This window comes from Etheostoma spectabile, chromosome 14 (assembly GCF_008692095.1).
Source record: "Etheostoma spectabile isolate EspeVRDwgs_2016 chromosome 14, UIUC_Espe_1.0, whole genome shotgun sequence".
NCBI lineage: Eukaryota > Metazoa > Chordata > Actinopteri > Perciformes > Percidae > Etheostoma > Etheostoma spectabile.
Window position 1 is genome coordinate 19,502,315 of NC_045746.1, and position 24,647 is coordinate 19,526,961.

The following is a 24,647-nucleotide window of genomic DNA, read 5'->3' on the forward strand; positions in this document are numbered from 1 at the left end:
AGAGGGAGAGAACCACCCCAGGTACAATTAAAAGTGTGTGGGGGGGAGGGGGGGCACAGACTGATTTTGTCCCCTTTTTTGTCCAGACTTATTTTTTTGTGATTTTTTTTTATGTTGGAGAAGAAACACAATAGAGCCACAAGAGAAAAACAGGCCACGGTAAAACTGGTTATTTCCACGGCAACAATAACAAGAGAAAGCAACATTATATCCACTGGGAGATTCAGAGAAGTTTGGTTAAAATTCTACTTTTTCTCTCTGTTGGTAAGCTTGTCATGTTGTTGTCCTTATTCACTATTATTATCTGTCTTCCTATAGTTGGAATATGAATCTTCCATCCAATGAGCATCATCCAGGTTCTTCTCCTGCCTTTTCTCTGTGCTCTGTCGGGAGCAGGTCAGTGTCGAACTTTACATTGATTCTTCAAAGCCTCATAAGCAATAGTCTCTTAACATAATCTCTTTACGGTGCCTGTTCGCACAGGTTTTGGGGACAGGACCCCAACAGACATACAGACAAATATAATCAGCTCCCGCCAATGAGGACTTAGTCTTTCATAATGGCAATAACTGAAGGTGCAAAGATTGGTCACACTACATCCCAACTCCTGCCTTCTTTTTGTTTCTCAGGAGCAAATTGATGTCATGCTTTCAGTTTCTCTTCTCACTACAATCACTTAAAACTGTGCAGGCCAATGGCTTGGTCAGAGCAGGGTTGACTATGTGTATGTACGAGTGCTCACACTGCACAGATGTGTCCATGTACTGCGTGTGTGCATGTCCTGTAAATGTGTGTGTGTGTGTGTGTGTGTGAGTGTGTGTCTGTGTGTGTCTGTCTGTGTGTGTGTGCTGTCTGTCTTGCAGCATCGAGGGGCTGTGGAATATCAGTGGAGGTCACTGGGGTTGTGTTTGTGTCCCGACCACTGTGCTGAGGAGTGGAAGGGCAAGAAGGAGGTCAAGTCAATGGCATCTGAGGGCCGGCTGGCTGGCAACAGCAAACTGCATCTGCACAATAAGTGACAAAGTGCCTTTGTGTGTCATGAGTAACAGTCTGATTTGGTAAGAGTGTGTGTGTGTGGTGTGTGTTTGTTGTGTGTGTTGTGTGTGTGTGTGGTGGGTGGTGTGTGGTGTGTGTGTGGATGTATGTGTGTGTGTTCATTGTAGGATCGTGGTGCATGCTGGAGATTACAATGCAAGGTTTTTGTGTGTGTGTGTGTGTGTGTGTGTGTGTGTGTGTGTGTGTGTGTGTGTGCCAGAGAGCTATTGAATGTGTGCCACATAGTTTGTGTGTTAAACTACAAACTACTGTACAAATGTGCTGAGAGCAGACCTGGGTAAAGTGATAACAGAAAATATTTGGGATACTTGGAAAAAAAGGGAACACAATACTACAAGAAGCACTTGACTCATCAGGACTTGAAAGTGAGTCGTCTACTTTTGAGGCTTTTTTTGATAGTCTATTTAGATGAATCAAGCGCACCTTGAGTAGTTTGAATATTTAGGACCATATTTTTTTGTATTTCTGCCCAGGTCTGGTGGAAATTAGTGCCAGTAGAACAGATCCTCTGGAGCTATTCACAGTACTGGTTCAACACATACAAGAACATTCTGCGGGGATCATCTCTCTCTTCTTTTCTTTGATTTTTCTACTTTGTCATCCTCTCCAGCTTATGATCCTTCACTTTTTGGCTCCTCAGGGCTCCGGCCTTTGTCTCCTTGCTGCTCCAACCCTCCGTCCTCCCGGGCTGATTGATTGAAAGAGGAGCTGTGGGACGGGGCGGGGTTGGCTTCAGCCAACCCTCCTAACACTCCAGGCTCGAAGGTTCCGGGCGTGGCCGTCTGCATGATCTTCTGTCGGACTTCGCGGATCTTCAGCTGCAGACACACCTTGGTGGGGAAGGTGTCCGAGTAGCGTGCCTGGAAGGCAGCAGTGGCTTGAGCTGGAGAGGGGGATGGAGGAGTGAAAACAGGGAGTAAGAAAATAGAGCAGTTGTCATACAAACTGTATGATATCAAGTACTACCATATATCCTGTATGGTATTTTTGAAATTTCTACCGATTGTGTGCACATTTCTTTTGTAATTGTTGTGAATTTTGGGTCACATTAAGATAACCACAGTTGTAGCTCAGTTTAACAATAAAATAAACTGAGGAGGGGAAAAGGGAGTTACAGTAACAAAGAGCCCTGTCAACCCACCCAAATTCCCGGTATATTTTTCACTCATATTTGTATCATATTGTGAAATGTTACAAAGATGTGAATTATTGTGGATTATCTTCTAATTTTAACCTGCAAAGTACCTAAATGGGAGTTTTAAAATTCTACTGAATTGAGAGGTTTTTTTTTAAAGTGTTTTATAAATGTGAGGTTGATATATTGAATAAATTCAGTCACATTTTAATGATTTTTAAGAATATAACTATTTTAGCTGTACTGTGGAAGCAGAAGTAAGGCTTGCCTGTCAATAAAAGTCAAATTATTGAATCTCCATTTTGGTTGTTCTTACCGCGGCATTGTGTTCTATCTGTAAGGGGTTTACCTGAGGGAAAGAAGCCATGTTCCTGAAACAGCTGCATGACCAGGGCCCGCCGCTGATCCAGAGTTCTACGCAGAGACGAGTAGGGGACCCGGTCCAAATCTCCAAGCAGATCCTCTCCTTCTGTACCTGGTTGAACGAGGAGATCATTGTGTCAATTTCAATACACCTTTTGGAGCAGTTCTGCAGCTGCTGCACCTGATGTACCGAGAAGCATGATCCTGCAATAGAGGAAGCAGCTGTTTCAGAACTGCAATATCTTTCGGGTAGATGTGACTCGCATCTTCATTATACATATACATGACAATGTGACTCACCTTATAAGTAACGAGCTATAAGCCGAAACCAAACCCTTTCTTTTCACCTAACCCTAACCTTAACCCTTCATAGCTAGCTAGCTGCTAGTCTCGCCTTCTTCCACAGCGCTGCGAAGGAAGGTTTCACTTCCAGGGTGGAAGTAAACCGTGCTCTGGTTTAGTGGCATTTCTTTAAGCCAATCACGATAGTCATGGATGGTGCTAACCACCGGGCAGAGCCACGGTGCCAATGCAAAATAGCATAAGGAAGAAACTTGTTTTAATGGAACGTTCAAAGGTTGTTTTAGTCATGAAACAGAAAACTCAGATTGGACAGATGGACTAGCTAGCTGTCTGGATTTACTCTGCAGAGATCTGAGGAACAGTTAACCATAGTCCTCATAAATCGACCGGAGTTTAAAATTTCAACACAAAGAAAGCCGAAGGTAACGGACATCCTAGCTTTAGTTAGCTAGCTGCTAACTAAAGTGTTAACGATTGCTTAGTGTGCCAGTTTGGTTCAGTAACTATGGTCGTAGAAAAACGGTCCCGGGATTGCAGCTTCCTCTGTTGCAGGAGCACAGTATAGGATGTACCTGCTTTGTCGAAGGTGAAGATTTCTCCCTCACACTTGGCGGCGCTCTTAGGGGTGTTGGGCTCCGAGCTGCAGCTGGAGAGACAGCGGGTCTTCCTCCTCGGGGAGCTTGGCTCTTCTGCTGTCAGCTCCAGCTCTAGACACACAGAATATGAAGGATAAAACAGGGAAATATGAGAAAAAGGGGGATAACAGAGTATTAGGAAAAAAGGACACTTAGGAAGAGAGGACAGGGTAGAGGGGTACGGAGTAATGAAATGCATGGGTGATTTGCAGAGGACAATGGGGTGATACAGATCAAGGAGCAAAAGAGAAAAGGAGGAATAAGAAAGAGGCAGGTAAAAAAAACATCACAGAATGGGAGAAAAATGGATGTGCATATCAGATAGAAGATGCATAAATGTACTGCAATGAGACAAAACGTTTCCAAATAAGATATCAAAATAACAAAATGTAATTTATTTGACTATATTTGTTATATATGACTTAAGTTAGTATCTCTCTGCATCTCACCGGAGGAGTTACGTCTCTTCCTGCGGTAGCTTCCTAGAATGGCTCTTGGTGAGGTGGCCAGACTCTGCAGAGTGGGCGAAGGAAGGACTTCCTCGGGGTTAAACTCTGGAAGCTCAGCAAAACGCTCCTCAAAGTACGTCTCCGACAAGACCCTGCACACAGAGAACACAGTGGTCATGTCAGTCCCCAGTCCAATAATCCGGTGGTTTAACTGTATAGGGATGGATGCACATTTCTCATGCCTTAGGGCTGAGTTCTGCCAAGGCTTTCTCTTCTCTGTGGCTTCCCCGCCACTCTCCTGCTGTCTAAATAGAGAAAATAAAAGGGTGAGCACCCTGCCCACTCACATTCCGTAAACAATGAGTTTCCACCATCATTTTATGAAGGTGGAGGTTTGGTCACAAACTAGAAGCAGAACTAGATGCCACAATGTGTGAAAATCTGTGTTAAATGAAATCGACAAATGGAATCCTGTCCAGGGCACTGGATCTCCTCTTCAAGCTGCTTCAGGCAATAATTACAGAAGAAAAGCTCCGGTTTTATGAGCTCTCTCAGCTTGAGAGCATGTAAACTGTTAAAATATTGAGAACCTTGTCTTGAAATGACCAGAGAGCCAGAAGGACCAGGCAGACTTGTTTTATTTTGCTTTGGCACTGATTCTGCAAGAGCCACAACTTCAGTGTGATCAGCAAGGATGGCCCCAGACTATAATTAACGCTTGTCTTGCAGAACACATAACGTCTTGCATTCAATTTCAATTTCACTTACCCATTTAATGGCACTTTTGCAAATCCTTTAGACACCAAACCCATTCAGATATATTTGATTAAATTAAAAAAAAAAGTTTAAGAGCTAATGTGAAATTCCCTCAGCTAATGATTTGTGCCCTTCTAGTGCTTCTATTATTGTCCCACTTACTTTTCGAGAGAGTCAGGTGTCTTTTTGAGCGGTGGGGGTCTGAACTTGGTCTTCTTTGAGGAAGAGGGGGGCTCTCTTTCCGCAGGAGGAGGGGGAGGGGGGTCCAAACCTGAGGGTGGTGGAGGAGGGGTGCGAGGTCCAGCCTGGGAAGAGAGCGAGAGAGTTGAGAGAAGAAGAATGGTGAAAACAGGGGTCCCATCGCAGCCCTGCCGTTTGATTCCTTAACCTCCCGTTGTTTTCTGTAGTCAAAGTCGTCAAATGTGAACTGTGTTGAAATAATTGGAAAGGTTGTTGTTGTTTTTGCTAATTATAATTATTATAATTATTCATCCATTTTTGCCTTCAATAAAAACATGTGTTCATCAGGATATGGAGAATCATTGCATGTCTCCTGTAATATTGATTCCAGCTCAGAAAAGTGAACCGTCTGGTTTTCTGTGGAGAAAAACTGTTGACAACCACCTGATGTTAAGTAATGAAAGTCTTTAACAAGAAGGAGAATACATTCTAGTATATTCCTTTAAAGTTGTGCATTTGTAAAATATGGCTTTTCCCTGATTTCCTTAGATAAGATTTTAGAGAAGGAGAAGATACAAAAATCTGACTTAAAACTGTTTGAACAGGCCTCTAAAGATCCTTAACCATAGAAATGACTGAATGAATGAATGAATGAATGAATGAATGAATGAATGAAGCAGATACGTTTACTCACCTCTTTGCTGCTGTCGCCCATGCTGTGGTCCTCTCTGTGTGTCTCTCTGCCTCCCTTTCTTTCACTGTTCTCCTTGTTCCCTCTCTCTTGCTCTCTGTCCGTGTCGCTTCCTTTCTCTCTGCTGTATCCATCTCGGAGGTTTTCTTCTTTGATGTACAGGCCGCCGTCCTCCTCTTTTTTAACTGGAACAGATGAAGATAAGTTCAGACTTTGATTTAAACGATACTGTATCTATCCTTACTTATTTTCACTAGTCTTACAGTCTTAGTCCTGTATCCTCAGTTTCACACACCCATAAACATTTTGAAGTGAAGACCAATGATAGCCAAGAAAGTTGTAGAATGGGTTTCATGTTGATGCAAATATTATGTTTTGATTCTTTGTCACGCTCCACACACTAAATAATAAACTAAATAATTAGGGATGTCCCGATCCCGATCCCGAGATCGGATCGGCCCGATCTATTTTCCCGTGATCGGAGCTCGGCTACATTACCTGACTAGTCGCGCCGATCTTTACGTCCCCGCTAGTTACGGTTGACGGTAGTTGCGCAATACAAACCTCCGCGGCGGAGCAAAGCAAGCACGGCAGAAGAGTGGAAGTATTTTACTCTCGCGAGTGAAGACTGTCCTAAAGCACAGAAAGGTTGGTCGAATGTATTGCTCTTCACAACCAGCCCATCTCAGTAGTTGAGAATGTCGGACTAACTCGTCTTCTGGAAGTTTTGGACCCGCGCTACGCATCGAGACACTACATTGCCGACACAGCCATACCACAGCTGTACAGCAAAGTAAAAGAAACAATACAAAGTAAGTTGAACCGCAACGTTGTTGTTAGTTTCACTACGGATATTTGGAGCGCAGAGGTTTGCCCGATGTCCCTACTGAGCCTCACGGCGCACTGGGTTGGTCCCGAAACTTATGATTTAAAGCGTGAAGGGCTGCATGCTCATCAGTTCCGCGGGGCTCATACAGCAGAACATGTCTATTTGTCAATCTGTTTACACCCTATTTAAGATGAGCATGTGCATTTTATATTTGCTCAGTGGTCAGTGCACTTTTTTTTATTGACTTTATGGGAGGCTATGTTAAGCACTTACAAGCTAAAAGTGGATCTTGGATAGCACTTTCTTTTTGATAATGCTGTACCAAGTCAGTGTTTTTCTTTTTACTTTTGTCTAAAATATTAAATTGAAGCTGACCTTTAATTCTGGGTAAGATTTTTCATTTCATGGGATTTACAATAATAATAGTAATGCTTTTTGATAAAATATTAGTCTAATAAAAAGTTGGGTTACTTGCTCAAAATATATTTGAGTTTGATCAATTTCAATATTAAAGGCAAAATATCGGATCGGGACTCGAAATCGGATCGGATTTGAGGTTAAAAGATCGGATAAGGATCGGAGGCCTAAAATGCTGATCGGGACATCCCTATAAATAATAACTTACACTAACAGAAAGAAACCAACACTAAAAAAACCAAAACCAGTGATGCATTACCTTCAGTGATATTAATCAAACAGGTGGCCAACGAGGAGCTGGCAGCACAGTTCAACCACCCCTGCCCTCCTTCCTCAGTCTGACCATCCGTCAGGCTCTCCTTCTTCACCTCCACCTTAAGCTCCACCTCCTCCGCTTCGTTAGGCTGAGGGGTTGTACCCGCTGACCGCTGCACCCCCATCGCCGACAGAGAGGGAGGGTTCCTCGCGTCCTGGGCTGGAGCGGCCATTGCTGGCGGTGCATCGTCACAGGTTGTCACAGAGACCACGCCAGTGGGCAGAGTGACGGTTGGTGCAGGGTAGATGGCAGTTAGTACCTGATGGACAAGACGGCAATGCAAGCACGTCAGTAAACAAAAGATGTGTGTTTTTTTAAAACCAGTATCAATTCAATTTTAGACCTTCATCACAAAATCAACTAAGCCCTACATTCAGTTTCCCCAAGCTAAGTACTGCTAAACTTCCCCATAGCCGAAGAATAGAATCTGTTTCATGGCTGTGGTACAATCCCAGTGTTTCCTCTATGTTCATTTTGTGCAAAATTTCGGTCGCCACAATATCATAAAATAGGGCAGACGCACAATGTAGTCGCAGTTGCATGGACGTCTGTTTAAAATTATTTAAGACCTAGAACACAACACTTAGAATTTGAAACTTTTAAGGCTAACAGGCTAAGGCTAACACTTATATTTTGAAATTTTAGACTTTTTATCTTTTTCTACTGCCATTTTACTACTTTTATTTCTGTGCCTTTTAATTGTCTTTTATTTTACTGTGATTAAGTCATCTGTCTAGCCTTTATGTTGTCTTTTCTCTATTGTGTTTAGTTTTTGATGTCCTACTGTAAAGCACTTTTGAGCTGCATTTAATGTATGAAAGATGCTATACAAATAAAGTTATTATTGACATATATTGACTCATATTATTATTATTAACAGTGAGCATGTCATGAGAAGGTAAGCTAAAGCAGTGAGAAAAGTGGAAGTGGAATTAAATTGATTAATTCTTCTGGAGTGATTTTCGTCACGACCCCACATCTATACACGATGGTACTAACACTGTGCAGTTCTCTGTTCCTTTTTACCTGACGACCAGCCGTTCCCGAGGCCTGACCCGGAGGGGTCTGTGATTGACAGCTCGGGGGCGGGGCTGTAGCCAACAGTGGCGGTGGACCAACAATCGGCTGAACCAGGTTTTGCCCGGCCGGGGCAATAGCGGTGAAACCCAGGGTTGCCAGGGATGATGGGAGATACGCAGGGCCTGGAGCGGGTGTGGCCTGTTGGGGCGTTGCTGTGGTAACTCCTGGGCCAGACTGGACATAGGTGATCCTAAAGGAGAGAAGAGTGATGAGTGTCAAAGCTGAATATGACCCGAGCAGCTTACTAACTTCTATGGCTCATTAAGTACAGACTCTGATAGATTTAAGTTTGTATATAATATATTATAAAGTTATATTCCAAAAAAGACAAAATATATATGATACAATAGACAGAAAATGTATGCTTTCAAACATTTTATATTATATTTTATATATATTTATCATTGATTATTCTTTTGATTATTGTCTTAAATAATCAATACATAATAACAATAATAATATTAATCATCATAATAATAATAAACAACTAGTACTTAGGCCCTAAGTGCAAAACCTAACTGCTGCTGCTAACGCAATATGTAGGATATTTTATTTTTTATTGATATTTATTTAATTCTATGCGTCATGTCTGCGCAGTATATTACTATGACTATTAATATATAACATGCATGTGTTTAATGACAATAAAGCATCATATCTTATTATCAAACAATTAAAGAAATAATCCAATAATAAATCTAAAATGTATTTAGTTTACTAGCATGGAAAAATAAAATAAAACACATTTGAGTAGATGGAACAAATGCATTTTTGCTTAAAAATAACAAACAATTACAAAAATTGTTGCCACAATGTGGCAACATGGATCTGTATTTTCTGTCGCCCACGTCTGCATTTTCCAGTCTTTCCAGTTAGTATATTCATCGTTCCAGCTGAAGCAGCGACTGAGGAACATAAAAGTGAGTATATGTTGCTGTCTTTCAAGTGTTAGTGACCTGGTGGGTGGGGAGGTCAGAAGAACGGTCTGTGGGGGCGCGACACCTGGAGCCATCACCGTTGCCACGGAAACAGGAAAGGGGCTCCCAGGATGCACTGCTGCTGCGCCACTAGGATGAACTTTGGTCTGGACCACAGGCATGGGAGCGATCTGGATGATCTTTGTGGGGAGGGAAAGGAAAAGCACATAAACAAAAGGAATTTTCCACCAACTAATTTTAACATATACCGTTTTTTAGAAAACAAACGGGATTTGTTATGCATCTATCGAGACAAACTCACAAATATCACATGTGGCTTTATGGCCCTAAAACAATTCTAGCACTTTGTTAAAGCAACGGGTCCCTTCTGAATATAAAGCAGCACAGCAGTAAGCAGTCACTTGATTTAATTGTTTTGATAACTGATTAATCATTAAGTTCATAAGGGAAGAATAGCGAAAATAACGGAAAAGGTGCCTATTTCAGGAGGGCCCAGTTCAGGAGGTCTTCATTAAATTGCTTGTTTTATCTGACTAACAAAACCCAAAAATATTGAATGTACATATATGTATAAAAGAGAGATGAGGAGAAAATCAAATTGGAAAAGCTGGAACCAGGAAATATTTTGTATTTTCTTTCTTAATAAATGACATCTCATGAATAAAAAATAAAAAATGTAGTTTTCATCTCAGTTTGTGATGATACTTTTCTGGTCTCAATCTAATTTAGTTAAAGATTGCAGCAAAAAGCAGTAAAACATAAGCATTAAGCAGGCCAACCTTCTGTAATCCACTTTGTTCCCATCATGAACACGTGTTAACAGTTTAAATGCCACTGTGCTGTTGTGGATTTAACTACCCCGTCACCTGTCAGCAAACAGGGTGGCGTCTAGTCATCCTTGACACTGCTGACTGCATGAGTCACTGTTAGAGCTACAAAGATTAGTCGATTAGATGTCAACTATTAAATTAATCGCCAACTATTGTAATAATCGATTAAGCGTTTTGGGTGATTTAATAAAAAAAGATTACAGCTTCCTAAATTTGAATATTTTGTAGTTTCTTCACTCCTCTGTGACAGTAAACTAACAAGACATTTGAGGTTGTCATCTTGGGCTTTGGAAACTACCGATCAACATTTTTCACGGTTTTCTGACATTTTATAGACCAAACAACTAATCAATTGAGAAAATAATCAACAGATTAATCGTCAATGAAAATAACCGTTAGTTGCAGTCCCTAGTCAACGCATTGACATTCTTACCTTGTTTCCTGTCGCGGGGCCGTTCTGCACAGGAAGAGGCGGCGCAACTAGGGAAATGGAAGGATGAGGAGGAGTGGACCCTGTTCTCACTGTTGCCATGGGAACCAAGAGTGAGAAGGAGAGAAAGAGAGAGAGAGAATTAAAACACTCAGCGTGAGAAACAGATGAATCGAGGTGAGCACAGCACAGGAGCGGCGGGTGGGTGGAGACACACTGAGACAGAGAGGACATTTCAGCTACTGATGATAGTGAAATTCCTCTCTCATAACAAAGTGGAACACTGTTCTGTTGCTTCAGACTCTTATGAAAAGAGAGTGATTAAGGCTTGGGTGGGCGGTGGGCTCGCATACTCATGTCAACAGTGTTTCTCCTGTCAATCATTCATCTCCTGTTTATGTAAGACAATCAAATCTATTTTCAGTGCTTCCTGTGGAGATGATTAATAAGAAAGAAGGGAACTAAGGCAAAAAGGAAAAATGAAAGAAAATTACTTTTTTTCAGTTTTCAGTGGACCAGTGAAATCACTAAGACGAAAGTCTGATTTGTTCTTTTTTTGTCAGCCAATCGTTGCTCTCTGTCTCACCTCTGGTTCCGGGGCTGACTGATGCAATTCTGATTCCCGCCCCTGAGTGCACGCCATTGGCCAGGGCGGCATTGGAGGGCAGGGAGAGAATTTGCTGCTGGGTGAGTTGAGGGGAGGAAGGGCTCTCAGTAGGCAGGACGTACTGGACCTGTGCTAGCGGCTTGGGGCAGCCGAGAGGTGTGAGAGATGAGATGGCGGCAGTGGGGTGGAGCTGTGGCTGGAGGACAGGTAGGGGGGTTTGTGCGTGCGGTTGCGGGTTGAGGAGTTGCACTGGTTGGACAGTGGGAAAGGACCCTCCCAGAACTAGGCTAGTGACCAGACCGCTGCCCCCCACTGGGGTTACACTGACTGGACCAGGGGAGGAGGAGGACAGGTACCCACCCCCTGCAGTGATTGGCAGTTGCTGAGGTCCGCCTCCTCCAATCAGGAGAGTGGCTTTCTTGTCCTGAGGCAGAGAGCTGAGGGTGACGGCCCCTTCCACTGGCTTGCTGGCGATGGGGACGGGCGTGCAGACGATGGGTCGTACTACATTAGTCGCCACAGTAGGGGCCACGCGGACGGTCAAACCCTGCGGGGCCGAAACGAGGGGAGCCTGGGTGCTGGATGTTGAGCCTGTGATGGACAGAGAGGAGACACCAACTCCTCCGCCTTCTTCTCCTATACCTGCTGTTTCTTCTCTCTTGGATCTTCCCTCGCTCCCCTCCTCTCCTCCATCTGTACCTCTCTTTTTCTTCCTCTCAGACCCCTCTTCACCACCCCCTCCTACTCCGTTCCCTTTAGCTGAGGTGGAGTTGGAGTGAGGGATGGAGGGAGGGGAAGGAGGGAGAGAGGAGCGAGTCATTGGCTGGAAGCCATGCTGGAGGGAAAAGAGAGACGGAGAGATCAAAGCTGGGAAAGTTACCATGTAAAGTAACTTAAGAACTTTCAGTAACTCTGGAAAGTCTGTGTGTTTTTAAATGCTGGAAGGAAATAAAGGAACCACCATCGATATGATGCCTTGCATGCAAAATTACACTGTTGACAAAGAAAGCAACTCTTTAAGGCTCTACGCTGTAAAGCGAGCTACATTAATACTTGTGCTACCAAATCTGGCACCTTTTACTCCATGTCTTGATGCAGAGACTATCTAAATTATATAGATCGGAAAAAGTATTGCATAGAAAAGAAATAAACCCCAAAAATGTATGAACATTAGGGAAGTCCAGAAAATCTAGCTCAAAGGGGAGCCCACTGTGGATATAAAATTACACAAGTTATTTGATGAGCATTTCAGCTACCTGTCCATCTGGTTCGTCCTCATCGCTGTCCGTCACTCTCTCTTTACACTTGAGGTCAATGGAGCCTTCAGGACAGGAATCCTCTGAGGGTGGATATCAGAAGTAAGTGTTTTAACAAATTTCAGCAAACCAACTTGCCACTGATCCCTGGACATTATTTCATTTGCAATCACTGCCTTCAAATCAACAATATCCCCATCAAAAAGCCAATTACGTGCAATTGCTATATTCTACCGCTGGCCATCACAGTCAGGGGCTGAGGCTCACCAGATGACACAGTTACTTTTGTTTTTAGCTTTTGGGTGTTTTGTGTAAATTGTCATTCTGACTAAAGGTTGTTTTATGGTTGTGCGCAGACCCCTCTGCATCTACGCCGGACCTTACGCCGTAGCCTGACGCACACCTCTCGAAAAATGGTTCTCCTTCTCCATGAACAACATGAAATCAAGGAGAGGGTTAACGCTTCCTGCTACAGATTCTCCACCTTGGTCAGTAGACCCAGGGGAGACACTTTCTTTCTCTCACTATGACTGTAGAGTCGATACTCGCTCCAAAGCTAATGGCCGTCACTCACTCACTTTTACCTCATCTATCACCTACTCCCCCTACACACACACACACACACACACACACACACACACCGGCTTAACGCATACACCAGCGCACAAGTATAAACATCAGGCCATTTACGTAGGTTACGGCGAAAGCTCTGCGTGGAGCCTCCGCAGAACCATAAAACGGCCTTAAGAGACGGCTGGAGTTTAGGGTCTTTTTTTTTTTTTTTTAAGAGGAACTGAAACTATGACTTTGTGGTTATGCAACAGTCTCTATAACCACCACCCAACCACTGTGCTGATCATCTATCTCACCCATGACATCATCGTCCCCCTCTTCCTCACAGATGACCATGCGCTCTTCGTCGCTGGTCACGTCCTCACCGGCCCCGCCCTGGTACAGGGACTGAGGCGTGGGCCGGTGGCGAAACAAACCCGCCCTGTCCTCCTGACAAAAAAAGGAAAAGCACATTTTTACAACTTTCAAAATATGTCTGAGTAGTTGTTGCAGTCACAATATTTATTTGAAGAACACTGAATACTGATACAAAACTAAAAAGAAAAACCTAAAAGATCCCCTCAAAATGGGGACTTACAGTATTTAAGTACAGAACTTCAGAACAACACTTTAGAAAGAAGTAGTATCACTATTATCAAAGAATACATGCAGCTTTGCCACCAGCATTAAATAAACGCCTTAAAAACAAAAGAGTTCACATGCAGGCCTATCCCTCTGTGAATAGGAGCGAAGCAGCAAACACTACAGTGCCTTCAAAGGCTCTAAAAAGTAGAAAGTGAAACCTTTGAAGTTGGAGGCTGAGCTCCTCCAGAGCTTTCAGCAGCAACAACTCAGGCCCTCACACACAGAACCAAGTGAGTCCATTTGAAAAGCCTGTTTTCCATTGTATAGTTCAACCTAAATGCATTGCAATGTGAAGGACACACGTCTGCTATATCTATAAATACACACACACATGTTGGTGCGTAGGCGCTCACATACACACAAGCATTGGCCCTTTTAAAAATTACTTCAGTCTGCTGCTTTTATTTTCAGAGGTTTAATTTGATTTACTTTTTTCTTTGTTCTCTTTGATGCAACAAATTAGTTTAATGTTCATTAAATAATACTCCTGACTTGAATAAAAGCACATGATTTTAACTTTCTCTAGCTCTCTAGTGCCCATATTTTGAAAGAAAATCCCTTTATCTGGGATTTGAGGTGTTATTTTGTGTCTCTGGTGCTTGCACACGCATACAAACTTGGAAAAAAAAACATCTATGCTATTTTGACTGAGATACGGTTTCTGAATGTATTCTGCCTTCAGTCTCCATGTGGGCTGTTTAAAATCTGCAGGGTTTTCTACGTCACTAGTCTAAACGAGGGGTTAGCCCACTCGTTCTCAATGGCAAAACACTGCTACAACACATGAGTTCAACATGTGTTGAACCCTGTTCTGCAGGCTAATTCATGCAAAGTTGGAAGTGCACCCTGGTTTAGAAGAAGTCTCCCAGCTATTCCGGCCTTGTACTAACCAAATTTGGAGAAACAACTAGCTAGCTGATGTGATCATTACCTAGCTACTGCGCATGTGTGACTCCCAACAAAGATGGAACAGAAGTGAGATGTCTCACTCTGTAGCTAAAACAGAGACGTGAACACACAGGGCGAAAAGAGGAGCTGCAGCAATGTGCAGTACAACAAAATATGTTTTTTTGTTTTTTTTAAGGAAACCATGTAAACTTATTCTGGTACAACCTCAAAATAAAATTATGAACCTGAAAATGAGCCTAATATGGGCACTTTGAGATTAAACTAGCTGTTGATTCACATTCTTAAATCTCCCGAGTCTGTTTGCTGCCTTTGAGCTACAGATTAACAACTGCCTACCTTCTCCAAGTCTCTCTCTCTCTCCCTCTGCTCCAGGGTGTGCACGGCACTCTGGGAAAAAGCTCGGGGACGGGGGTGCTGCCCCACAAACATCCCCCCTCGACGCTCAGATCCCCCTGGCCAGCCCGAGCTTCCTCCCTTCCCCTCCAGCACCTGAGACTCCGGATGGGCATCTGGAGACGAGAGGGAAAAGACTCTGATCAAAGATAAAATATCACTCTGTATCATGTTTGAAATAGAGCAATAAAACTAGTTCCTTAAAATACACACTAATGCTCTGTCTAAGAGCATCAGCATATTAAGTTAGACTTAGAATTAACAAACAGGCACACACACACACACACAGACACAGACACAGACACACACACAGACACAGACACAGACACAGACACAGACCACACACACACACACACACACACACACACACACACACACACACACACACACACACCTATGCTCTCTGACATGCTCCTCTCCCGTGGCTCCTTTGGCGTCCCGCGGCCCTCTGACAGCGTCTTCCTGCGGTCCTTGTTGCACCACTTCCAGTCTGGGTGCGCTCTGAAGTGGGCCTCTTTCACCTGGCGGAGGAGGAGGAGAGGGTCTTTAACTTTCTGTCGATGCTGTTCTAGTTTCTGTAGTTCAGCCAGGGTGCCTGTTTTTCATCGTCTAATTCCAAACAAGCTGCTACTGCTGTTGGTGAAGCTGGGTGTTTAGAGCACACAATTACAGTAAAAAGCTCTCATATGTTGCCTAAAGATTCACTACTCTGTTATAGCCATTAGAAGTAAACTCCAAAACAAACAGAAAATAAAAAGCAATTAAAGAATTTTAGGAAGTATGTTTACCTGGAAGGCCAGATCGTGGTACTGCTGCTTCTCGTTGGGCCCTAGAGCGTACCACCACTCCCCCAGGATCTTGCTCACTGTCCGATTGTCTTGGTTGGGATGTCGCTGGTGCACCAGGGCCCGGTGGCGTTTACTGAAGATCATGAATGCATTCATGGGTCGGCGGATGTGGTCCTTCTCCCTCTGGTTGGCGTTTGAAAGAGCACACAGTTTTTTATGTTAAGCACTAATCTGTCTCTGATTTTCTGTATCTATTTCTACTGATAGACTGTCTGTCGGCACTGCGGACTGACCTTCCTGTCTCCGTCCTTGGGCAGGGCACTGAGGGACTGTGTGCGTCTTTTCATGGGGCCATCGGAGGGCGTTGGATCGTTGGCCACCCCTGGGGAGAACCTGCATTTGCACAGAAAGAAAAAGTGAAACTGTGAGTCAATAACAGATGGGAAATCAGGGGAAATTCCTCACTGTGTGGGGATTCCAGAAAAGTGACAAGGCTAAAAGGTTGTGAAGGATTTTTAGGAGGTACTCAAGACAAAATGATCCTCATGTATATCACACCTCTGCAGTGTCAAGACAAGGCTCCATAAAGTTTGACTTAATGTACAGTAAGCACTTGACCAGTATGCCATGTCAGTCAACCAGAACAGTGTTTTCCCTTTGTCTTCCTGACTTTCTTTCCCTTTCATTTACAGTTAATGTGACTGACACACTTTTCTTTATCTGTTCAGCCTTGGTTGTTATCACTGCGCATGCCAACTACTGAGTATTTATTCAGTTAATTCCACAAAATGCTTTTTCTACTTCTACTAAATTGCACTCTTCCTGCGAGCCACTGGATTGTTTCAAGGAAAAAGCAACCAGACACAGAGTAAATAAAAAAGAACAGATAACTGTTACAGCAGTTGGAGAAACAGTAAGCAGTAAACAAGACATTCATTTGTATACAAATTCTTACCATACTGTATATTTATATAATACTACAGATTATATTAGAGATGACACTTGCACAGAGACAAAAAGAGAACATGAATCCAAAAACATAAATCAAGAAAGATCAATCATCTGATCCACTTCCTCAATTTATACGCTGTTTACTGCTTCGCAATCCCATATTTGTAGGGTGTTGATGCATGTATTAAAAGAATAGATCAGTGTGTTGCGTGAGTGTAGAGAGTGCATGGTGATTGGCGCAGAGAAAAAAATGACAGTAACTTTGTCAAGGGGTAGTAAATGAACAGTGCCGTTTCAGTTTGTCTTTGAAGAAATGCTGAAGCTCCTCAAGAGCCCAGTAAAGTAAACAGCAAGCTGAAGCGGTAACGTTATCTTGCTCTGTTTCCGTAAGACCAACATTTGAGGCTGTGGGCATGCTCGTAGAATTGTCATGGGATGCAAACTAGGTCCGATCTGTTTAACAAAGTAATGCAAACCATTGCCTAGTGTCCACTGTGGGTTGGTGACTGAATAGAACAAAAACACTTTAGATTAGTGATCCAGAACAACTAATTGTCGAAAACAGCATGATTATAATGTTGGGTATTTGTTGGGTCTCTGTAAGTAATAGAGTGTGGTCTAGACCTACTCCATCTGTAAAGTGTCCTGAGATAACTTCTGTTGTGATTTGACACTATAAATAAAATTGAATAATGTTGAATTTATTAAATTAAAGCAGTCTAGTTTGACTGAAATGTAGCTTAACCACGTCATATGATGTGCAACTTCGGTACACTTTAAGAACAAATATTACTGGGATCAGTGCAGAAAATTGCAGATGAACATTTAATATCTAGGCATTCACATTATGGACACCATTGACTATACCTGTACAAATTTGGCCACAAATTAGTACACAAACCAAACACGGTGCAGCCACATACTAGGTTTCCATCCACCTAGTCTTGTTTGTATGAAACAAACAAATATACACAGTAGAATTATAAATCAGGATTCAGTCTGGATTAGAGGTTTCTTGGCGCAACTGGAAAAAAAAATTGTGTGCTTTAAAGTCACGAGAACAGAACGTCTCAAGCCGTGACTACATGACTTTGGGGCTTTTTTGCCTTCTTGTCTAGTTTTACAAAAGCATTTTTATTATATACAGCAAACACAGAATTCAGATAAGATGAGGGAACACACACAGTGTCCATGAAGGTAGGTCAGTGGTCCATTTGGCCTTTAGGAAATGCAAACAAGAAAAACTATTTGGGGGTAACAGATAAGGGGCCCTAGTTTAACGATCCAAGTGCACGGCGTGAAGCGCATGGCACAGGTGTGTTTAGGGTGAGAAAAAGGGCCCATGCGCCAGGTTCAAAAAGGTTGTTCTTGGTGTCTTCATTAATTCATGGGTGTGTTTTGGGTGCAACATGCAATAAACCAATCAGAGTGTCCTCTCCCATTTCCTTTATAAGCCAGGCGTGTTTGTGCCTTGGCACATTGCTATTATGATGGCGGATTTGCACCGTAGTATTTTTTATTATTTTTGCATGTTTGTGTGCTGCTGCGCTGCCCTGTATGTATGTAACAAGCATAGTGCGCGCGCTGTGCATAAGTCTAGGCGCATTTTACAAATGCAGGTTTAAAATAACAATGAAATGCTGTGCTATTGACTCTAGACCAGGTTCCTGCTGCCTCAAGATAGCAATACGCAAAAAAATAGCAAAGACACTTGCGTCGGGCTCTGCGCCGCGCTGCGCCGGGTGCGACATAGGGCCTAAGAAGTGTTAGATAACAAAATATAAATACATTTATAAAAGTAAAATGCGTATTATGCTTATATTTGTCTGCGTCTGTAAGCATTCGTAAAGTGTGTATTTGTAAAAGCAGCGAATAAATGGAGCTCAAATCTTGTTAAATGAGTCAACTTTTTATTTATGCCATTAGTCTCTCCATTGAGATGTAGTTGGATAACAGGCGTAACCACTGCAACATGGAGAGATTGCTGAAGCACTTCTTTCGGTGATGGCGGCCTTTGTTAGCACGGTGACCCTGAAGCATTTAAAACCACACTACCAGCCAGACAGCCACGCAGCCCGTCTGAGTCACTCTGAAAGAGCAATAACCCAGCCAGACGTAGAGACGCAGCCTGAGACTGAGTGGAATGAAGAAGCACAGACTGTACAGACACACACACACTGATGCAGCTGGTGGAAAAGTTGTTTCTTTCTTTCTTTCAAATTTTGCTGTCAGAGGTGGATTTCAGTTTACCTGTTTTAAGCGTAGCGTCCTTGAGAGTTTTCAAGTCTGCAATTCAAACTACACAGACAAACTGTGTCTAATATAATCTACAGTAACTATCTGTTTCTACTGAGTCATACCCGGACTCGCAGAAAGGAAACCCTATGCATAAAGCGTTTGCTCAAAATGAGTTTACATTTAAATGTAGCACAGAATCTTTTTAAAGGACAGAAGGTTAGCCTACGACAACAAAAACATTTTTGTTTCTCCATATTAAAAGTATGGAATATTGAAATATAGCTAAAGAGTTTTTTTTGCTTTCAAACTGGATACATATAATTTGGGAAACAAAATTTACGACTTTCTAAAAAAGGCTCCAAAAACCCTGTTAGTTGTTAAACTATGGATCAGATCAGACATAAAAAGATGTATGTAATTTCCAGCAAATTCCCACATACAATACCATGTTAATGAACCGGTATCTATGCCACAGAATAAACTGACAGAGTGACATCCCACTTTAAGAACTCATTGAGTTTATATGTGAATGATGTACAGATTTAAATTACCGCACTTGCATGTAAACAAAACCTCAATTGAATCAACGGTTGTCTGGCAGTTTCCTGTGTCTGACTGGTGGACTGGCCTCATTTCACAATGTGGTCAATGTGCCACAGCGCTACTCTACGCTTGAATTTAAATTAAATCTTTTGTTTCTTCTGCTTCTTCCTCTTTTTCTCTTGATTCCATCTGCCATCCGTAGCCATTGCTGGACTTTGATAACCAACACAAAATGCACTGTTGAGCACCAAACTGTTGTATTCGGCTATGTTAATTACATTTCTTACCTTGTTATGTGCCAAAAAAGACATTTGCAGAAAACAATTTTACAATGTTAAAGCAGCAAGCACTATGATAATACCAGCAGTGATGTGGATAAAAACCAGCCTCTTTGTACTTACGGGTCATCTATATCGCTCTCTGTCTCGCTGTCAGCCCCTCCCCTGTCTGTAGGAGGATTGTCATTAGTCGGGGGAGGGCATGACGGCGATCCCCTCTCTAAGTCTGGAGGGCCGGTCCGCCCGTCGCTCACCAGGGCCACACCGCAAAGGGGCTCTAAAAATGAAAAGCCATTTATATGCCAGTTAGTGAAAAGCTTCATGAAAGTAATTAACAGGGCCATATGTCTATAGAAGCAGGGCTAGCCTGCATACAGCTGGTTGATGGGCAGCTTCATTCTGGCTGTGGGAGGTGTGATGTTATAATCTGTAACAGTAGTAAGAAGAATACTAGGAACATATAAAGGAAATGCTCCATCAAGGGTGTAGTGAATATATCTGTATATTACGTTATATTATATTTAAGTATTTTGTCATTAAATCAAGTATTTACCAAAACTTAGTTGACACTGCATTTCTTTTTGTTTTGCTTTAATATTGCAATTGTCTTGTTACAAAGTGTACTGTAGGCCATTAGTGAGCTTGCTTACTTTTACTGGGACTAGCCTCAACTTTGAAGGCTATTATGACGCAACCAAGAGGTTTTGTAGAATTTATTTCGACAGCAAAATATTTTATACATTGTGGTGGTCTCTTTAAACAAATCCCCCAAAATAAAGTTGTTTTTATCTTTGATGCTCCTACATCCTAAAATAGCAAACTGTCTGTTTTCTTTTGAGACCGATAATGTGACACCGTCATGAATGGGATGCCATGGTTTACTCTAAAGTGACCTGGATAATCTAAAATGATTTGTCAATTGACAAAAAAAAATGATTAGCAACTATTTTGATAATCAATTAACCTCTCAGTCTATTTACAAGAAAAAAAAATGACTACAATTTGCTGTTCTCTACAATTTCAGAGTTTTCTGCTTTTTTTATCCTATATTTTAGCTAATCAAATATCTTTGTGTTTTAGATTAATAATGGGGGGCTCTGAGAAATCCTATCCACTATTTCTGTGTACGTAGACTGCATGATTAATCAATAGTTGCAGCACTAACACAACAAATGGAAAAGAAAGATAATTTAATATCTAAAATATGGCTTAATGAAGCTCTGGAGATTACTGATTGTCTAGAGAGGTCAAAATTAGTCTCTGAATACATTTTAGCACTCCAGTCAGCAAATAGTATTATCAACAATGTTACTGGAACTATTTTGGGATAAACACCAACTGTCCTGATTTGTGATTCAGTCGCAACTGTTTTGGAAAACTCTGACTTGGCTGCTGGTACGTCCGCCTTTGCACTTGAGTGTTTTTGGCAGAAACAAAGCCCTGCATACTGTTTCCAGCAGTTCTAATTATTATATTAGGAAACATTTGTTTATTAGATACAGTCATATATTTTCGGGTACACGCTGTTGAATTCAGAGAAAGAAAGTGGGGCTATTTGCTACCTTTGCTTTGATTGACAAGCTGTTGACCATCAGAAGGCTGGGCAGCCGCTCCTGATTGGCTGGGCTCCAGGAAAGGGACGAGTGAATGCCAAGGGAACACTGGCACCGACCGAGGCTCCACGTTGGTCCAAACTGTGGGAACACGAAAGGAGAGAGAGGAAAGAAAGAGAGAGCGACGAATTGAAATGTCATCATGTTTATCTATGTCAGTACCATGGTCTGTAGACAGAAGGTAGCGCACTGCCCTGTGGCAGCATGTGAAACCCTACGTGATAGTCAGCCAGCAATGAGCTAAAGTGCTACTAAAAAACTACACGGTGAAGACCATGAATGGAGTTGTGTATTTAGTCACCTACTCTGCCCCCTCTCCAACACGCACACACGCACGCACACACACACACACAAAAACACCATCCCTCAGGATAATGAGAGATGAGGGGTCATGCTGTGTGGTGTGATGAGGGAACCTGTTATTTTATCCACAGAGATTTTAGACTCCAGACTACTCGCCGTCTAGACTGCTGCCGAGCTTCAGACTCAGAACTCTTTCTCCAGCGGGAACCATTTCAAGCCAAAGACTACAAAGTTGAATTTGTACACAAATCTCAATTACCGGTACTACCGGAGGAGGAAGAAGTATCAGATCTTTTACTTAAGTAAAAGTAGTATTACCACTGTGTGAAGTACAATGTTACAAGTTACAAATGTGACTTTAAGTGGCTATATGTAACGTTCAGTTTGTGTTGATTCTAGCCACTGTTTTAGACAAAAGCGGGAGTGTTTTTACCACACCTGCTGCCGTAAAGCTCTTTTCTTTACGGTGCTGTTTTACCCACTGTATAATACTGAGTTAGCGTTACAGGGAGGTCATACAGTTCATGAATGTTTTGCTCAGACAGAAAATCGTTTACAATAAAAGAATAAGTTACAGATGCATCGATGCATTTCCAGTGTTGCCTATGGTAACTTAGCCTACTTTGTATGTCTCGTGAGCTAACGCGGGTATCACCGTCACTGTGTCACAAGCCAAAGTATTAAAAGTGTGAAGCAACCAACGATACAATAACTTTCAAATAGCGCATTTCACATAACCCACGGACGCTTTACACAAGTAACATTACACGGGGACAAGGACAAAGAAAATAGGCCAACACAAACACAAACTAAGAGGAAAGAGCAGTGCTAAAATGGAAAGGAGATGCCATTTAACGTAGCCTATAACTAGGGCTGGGCAATATATCAATGTATATCGATATATTCTCCAATATACAGTATATATTGGTATATCGATAATATATCAATATCGCAATACGTGAATAGATATCGTCTTAGATTTTGGATATCGTTATATTGTAATATGGTAAGTGTCGCCTTTCATGGTTTTACAGGCTGCATTACAGTAAAGTGATGTAATTTTCTGAACTTACCAGACTGTTCTAGCTGTTATATTATTTACATTTACCCACTAAGTCATTAAATCATTTCTGTTTATTATTTACCAAACATCTCATTGTGTAATAGTAATAGTCGCAAAATCGACATTGAGGTATTTGGTCAGGAATATTGTGTGATTTTCCTCTATATCGCCCAGCCCTGCCTACAACCACGTCGCGCATCGTTAAGTTCTTTAATGAATCATTTACAGTCCCGTAATTGTCTCCATCTGTTGATAGGCCGACTGAGTGTGACTCGCGTTATTGCCCGTTATCTTTCACTTTCCCTTTTAGCTTTGAGTTTTTCTTCATTTATTTTTCTGTGATGGCACTGCCCTAGTATCAGCTATAACTACAGCAAATAACTTCTAAAATAACATTAAAATACAATTAGGCCTATATAAAGAAATCCCCTTCTTCCTTTTACCTGGCTCAAAAGGCTGGATACACTAACACTTGCTTTCTGGTGTTACAAAGAAATCTGTGACCCATCAGAATGTGTTACTGTAGCGCCGTCTACCTGTCGCAAATCATTCTGTAACTTTGCGGGAAAAAATAAAAACCTGGGCAGAGGCCTTACTAAAACTATCTAAAAATGGCGTTCTTTTTACTGTTAGTCTTGTTTGCTGTTACAGGTCGTTTAAGACCATTGTTTGTAAAAGGACAGAGCTTTAGAAACATTAAATAGTTACATTTAGTCACTTTAAGTAAAAGTGCAAAAGTAACTAAAGTAAAAGTACTCATGATGCAGAATGGCTCATTTCAGAATCATTATATTTTTCATATATATTATATTTATATATTTTTTAAAGATTTTAAGGTTGCACCTGGTTGCCTGGTAAAAGTGGAGCTAATTTCCGCTACTTTACATACTGCTGGGTAATTTAATCTACAATATTACATCATAATTTAGTCGTTGATTCTTGAGTAATGTAACGAAAAAGTTTTGAAAGTATCCTTACCAACACTGCATATGTTTGCATCATCACAATACACTACCACTGAAAGCTCTACAACTGCTTATACTACCACCACTATTACTGTAGAACTACCACTACTACTAATACTACAACCACCACCAGTACTACTACAACCAAAAACTATCACTGCTGCTAAAACCATCCCCACTGCGTTTTTAGATATTTCAGTTGAATCAGTTGAATAGTATATAAATCATAAAAGATTATATAATAAAGATTTCGGCCTCAGTTTAACCATCCACTCCTCCACCTAGTCTCACACTGCCAGAACTGCCACTGCCAGATCTCCACAGCGCTACTCCTCCCCTGACTGGCTGCAGCACTGTGATGTCCAGTTTCCGTTTTCATTAATAATTTTATAAAAAAACGCTGCAAAACGGTCTATTTATAGCTAACCATTCACTGTCTAATGTCTCATCTAAAATGGAGATCCAGATCCTGCTGAGCTAGATAACAGAAAATGCAAACATATCCTGGAAGTACTGTTCACACTGTTCAAGACATTCTCTTTTGATTAGTGTCTCATGACTATTACAGCTGGGCTCTGATCTTTGCACTCCTTACTACTTAGTGGCAGTTTGTGTTGATATGTGAATGGGGAACTTCAGCCGAGGAAGTGAGGCTTATTCAAAAGTTTTACACATCAGAAGTTAATTTCTCAAGGCGGGCACGACCCGAAATAGTACTGATTAGGGCAGCACAATATATGATTTCATATCAGTCATCCCAATTTCAACTGGCGTAACATACACATCACAAAAGGCTGTGACATATCGCTGAAGACAGATGTGTTAGTTGAAAGAGAATATGAGTCAAAAACTGCACTTAAAAAGTGTAATTGTCAATCTTTTTTAGTGGTGCCTTTTATATTCAATTCAATGTTCAATTTGTTCAAAAAATGAATATTGGAAATGATTTCCTTACATTTGTTTTAAATTCAGCAAGCAATATGTTGTATTTCAGCAGAATACTGAAAGTAGTAGAAACGGAGAAATAAGTACACTTTAATATCTGTTCATTTATTTATTTCAAGTAATATCAATATCGCAATATACTGTATGTACTTAATTGTAAAAGTATAAATATATATCTTTTTTTCTCCCT

General features: G+C 41.7%; 1 protein-coding gene across 4 annotated transcripts in view; it reads right to left on the bottom strand.

Annotated features, from left to right (window-relative positions):
* Positions 1-1,233: 1,233 nt before the first annotated feature.
* Positions 1,234-24,647, bottom strand: part of cica (capicua transcriptional repressor a) — a 35,658-nt gene continuing 12,244 nt past the window's right edge. For 2 of the 4 annotated variants that reach the window (XM_032535882.1, XM_032535883.1), the window contains exons 4-23: positions 21,131-21,262; positions 19,692-19,845; positions 15,852-15,951; positions 15,559-15,741; positions 15,165-15,291; positions 14,714-14,886; positions 13,141-13,273; positions 12,272-12,354; positions 10,995-11,850; positions 10,412-10,500; positions 9,167-9,327; positions 8,157-8,400; positions 7,074-7,389; positions 5,572-5,753; positions 4,860-5,002; positions 4,184-4,246; positions 3,942-4,093; positions 3,430-3,564; positions 2,541-2,666; positions 1,234-1,939 (exon numbers count right to left, since the gene is read on the bottom strand). In XM_032535882.1, coding sequence (XP_032391773.1) covers positions 1,668-1,939; positions 2,541-2,666; positions 3,430-3,564; positions 3,942-4,093; positions 4,184-4,246; positions 4,860-5,002; positions 5,572-5,753; positions 7,074-7,389; positions 8,157-8,400; positions 9,167-9,327; positions 10,412-10,500; positions 10,995-11,850; positions 12,272-12,354; positions 13,141-13,273; positions 14,714-14,886; positions 15,165-15,291; positions 15,559-15,741; positions 15,852-15,951; positions 19,692-19,845; positions 21,131-21,262 — 3,824 coding nt within the window. In that variant the 3' untranslated portion in view covers positions 1,234-1,667. The remainder of the gene's footprint in view (positions 1,940-2,540; positions 2,667-3,429; positions 3,565-3,941; positions 4,094-4,183; positions 4,247-4,859; positions 5,003-5,571; positions 5,754-7,073; positions 7,390-8,156; positions 8,401-9,166; positions 9,328-10,411; positions 10,501-10,994; positions 11,851-12,271; positions 12,355-13,140; positions 13,274-14,713; positions 14,887-15,164; positions 15,292-15,558; positions 15,742-15,851; positions 15,952-19,691; positions 19,846-21,130; positions 21,263-24,647) is intronic. The other 2 variants (XM_032535885.1, XM_032535884.1) reach the window with 2 other exon arrangements.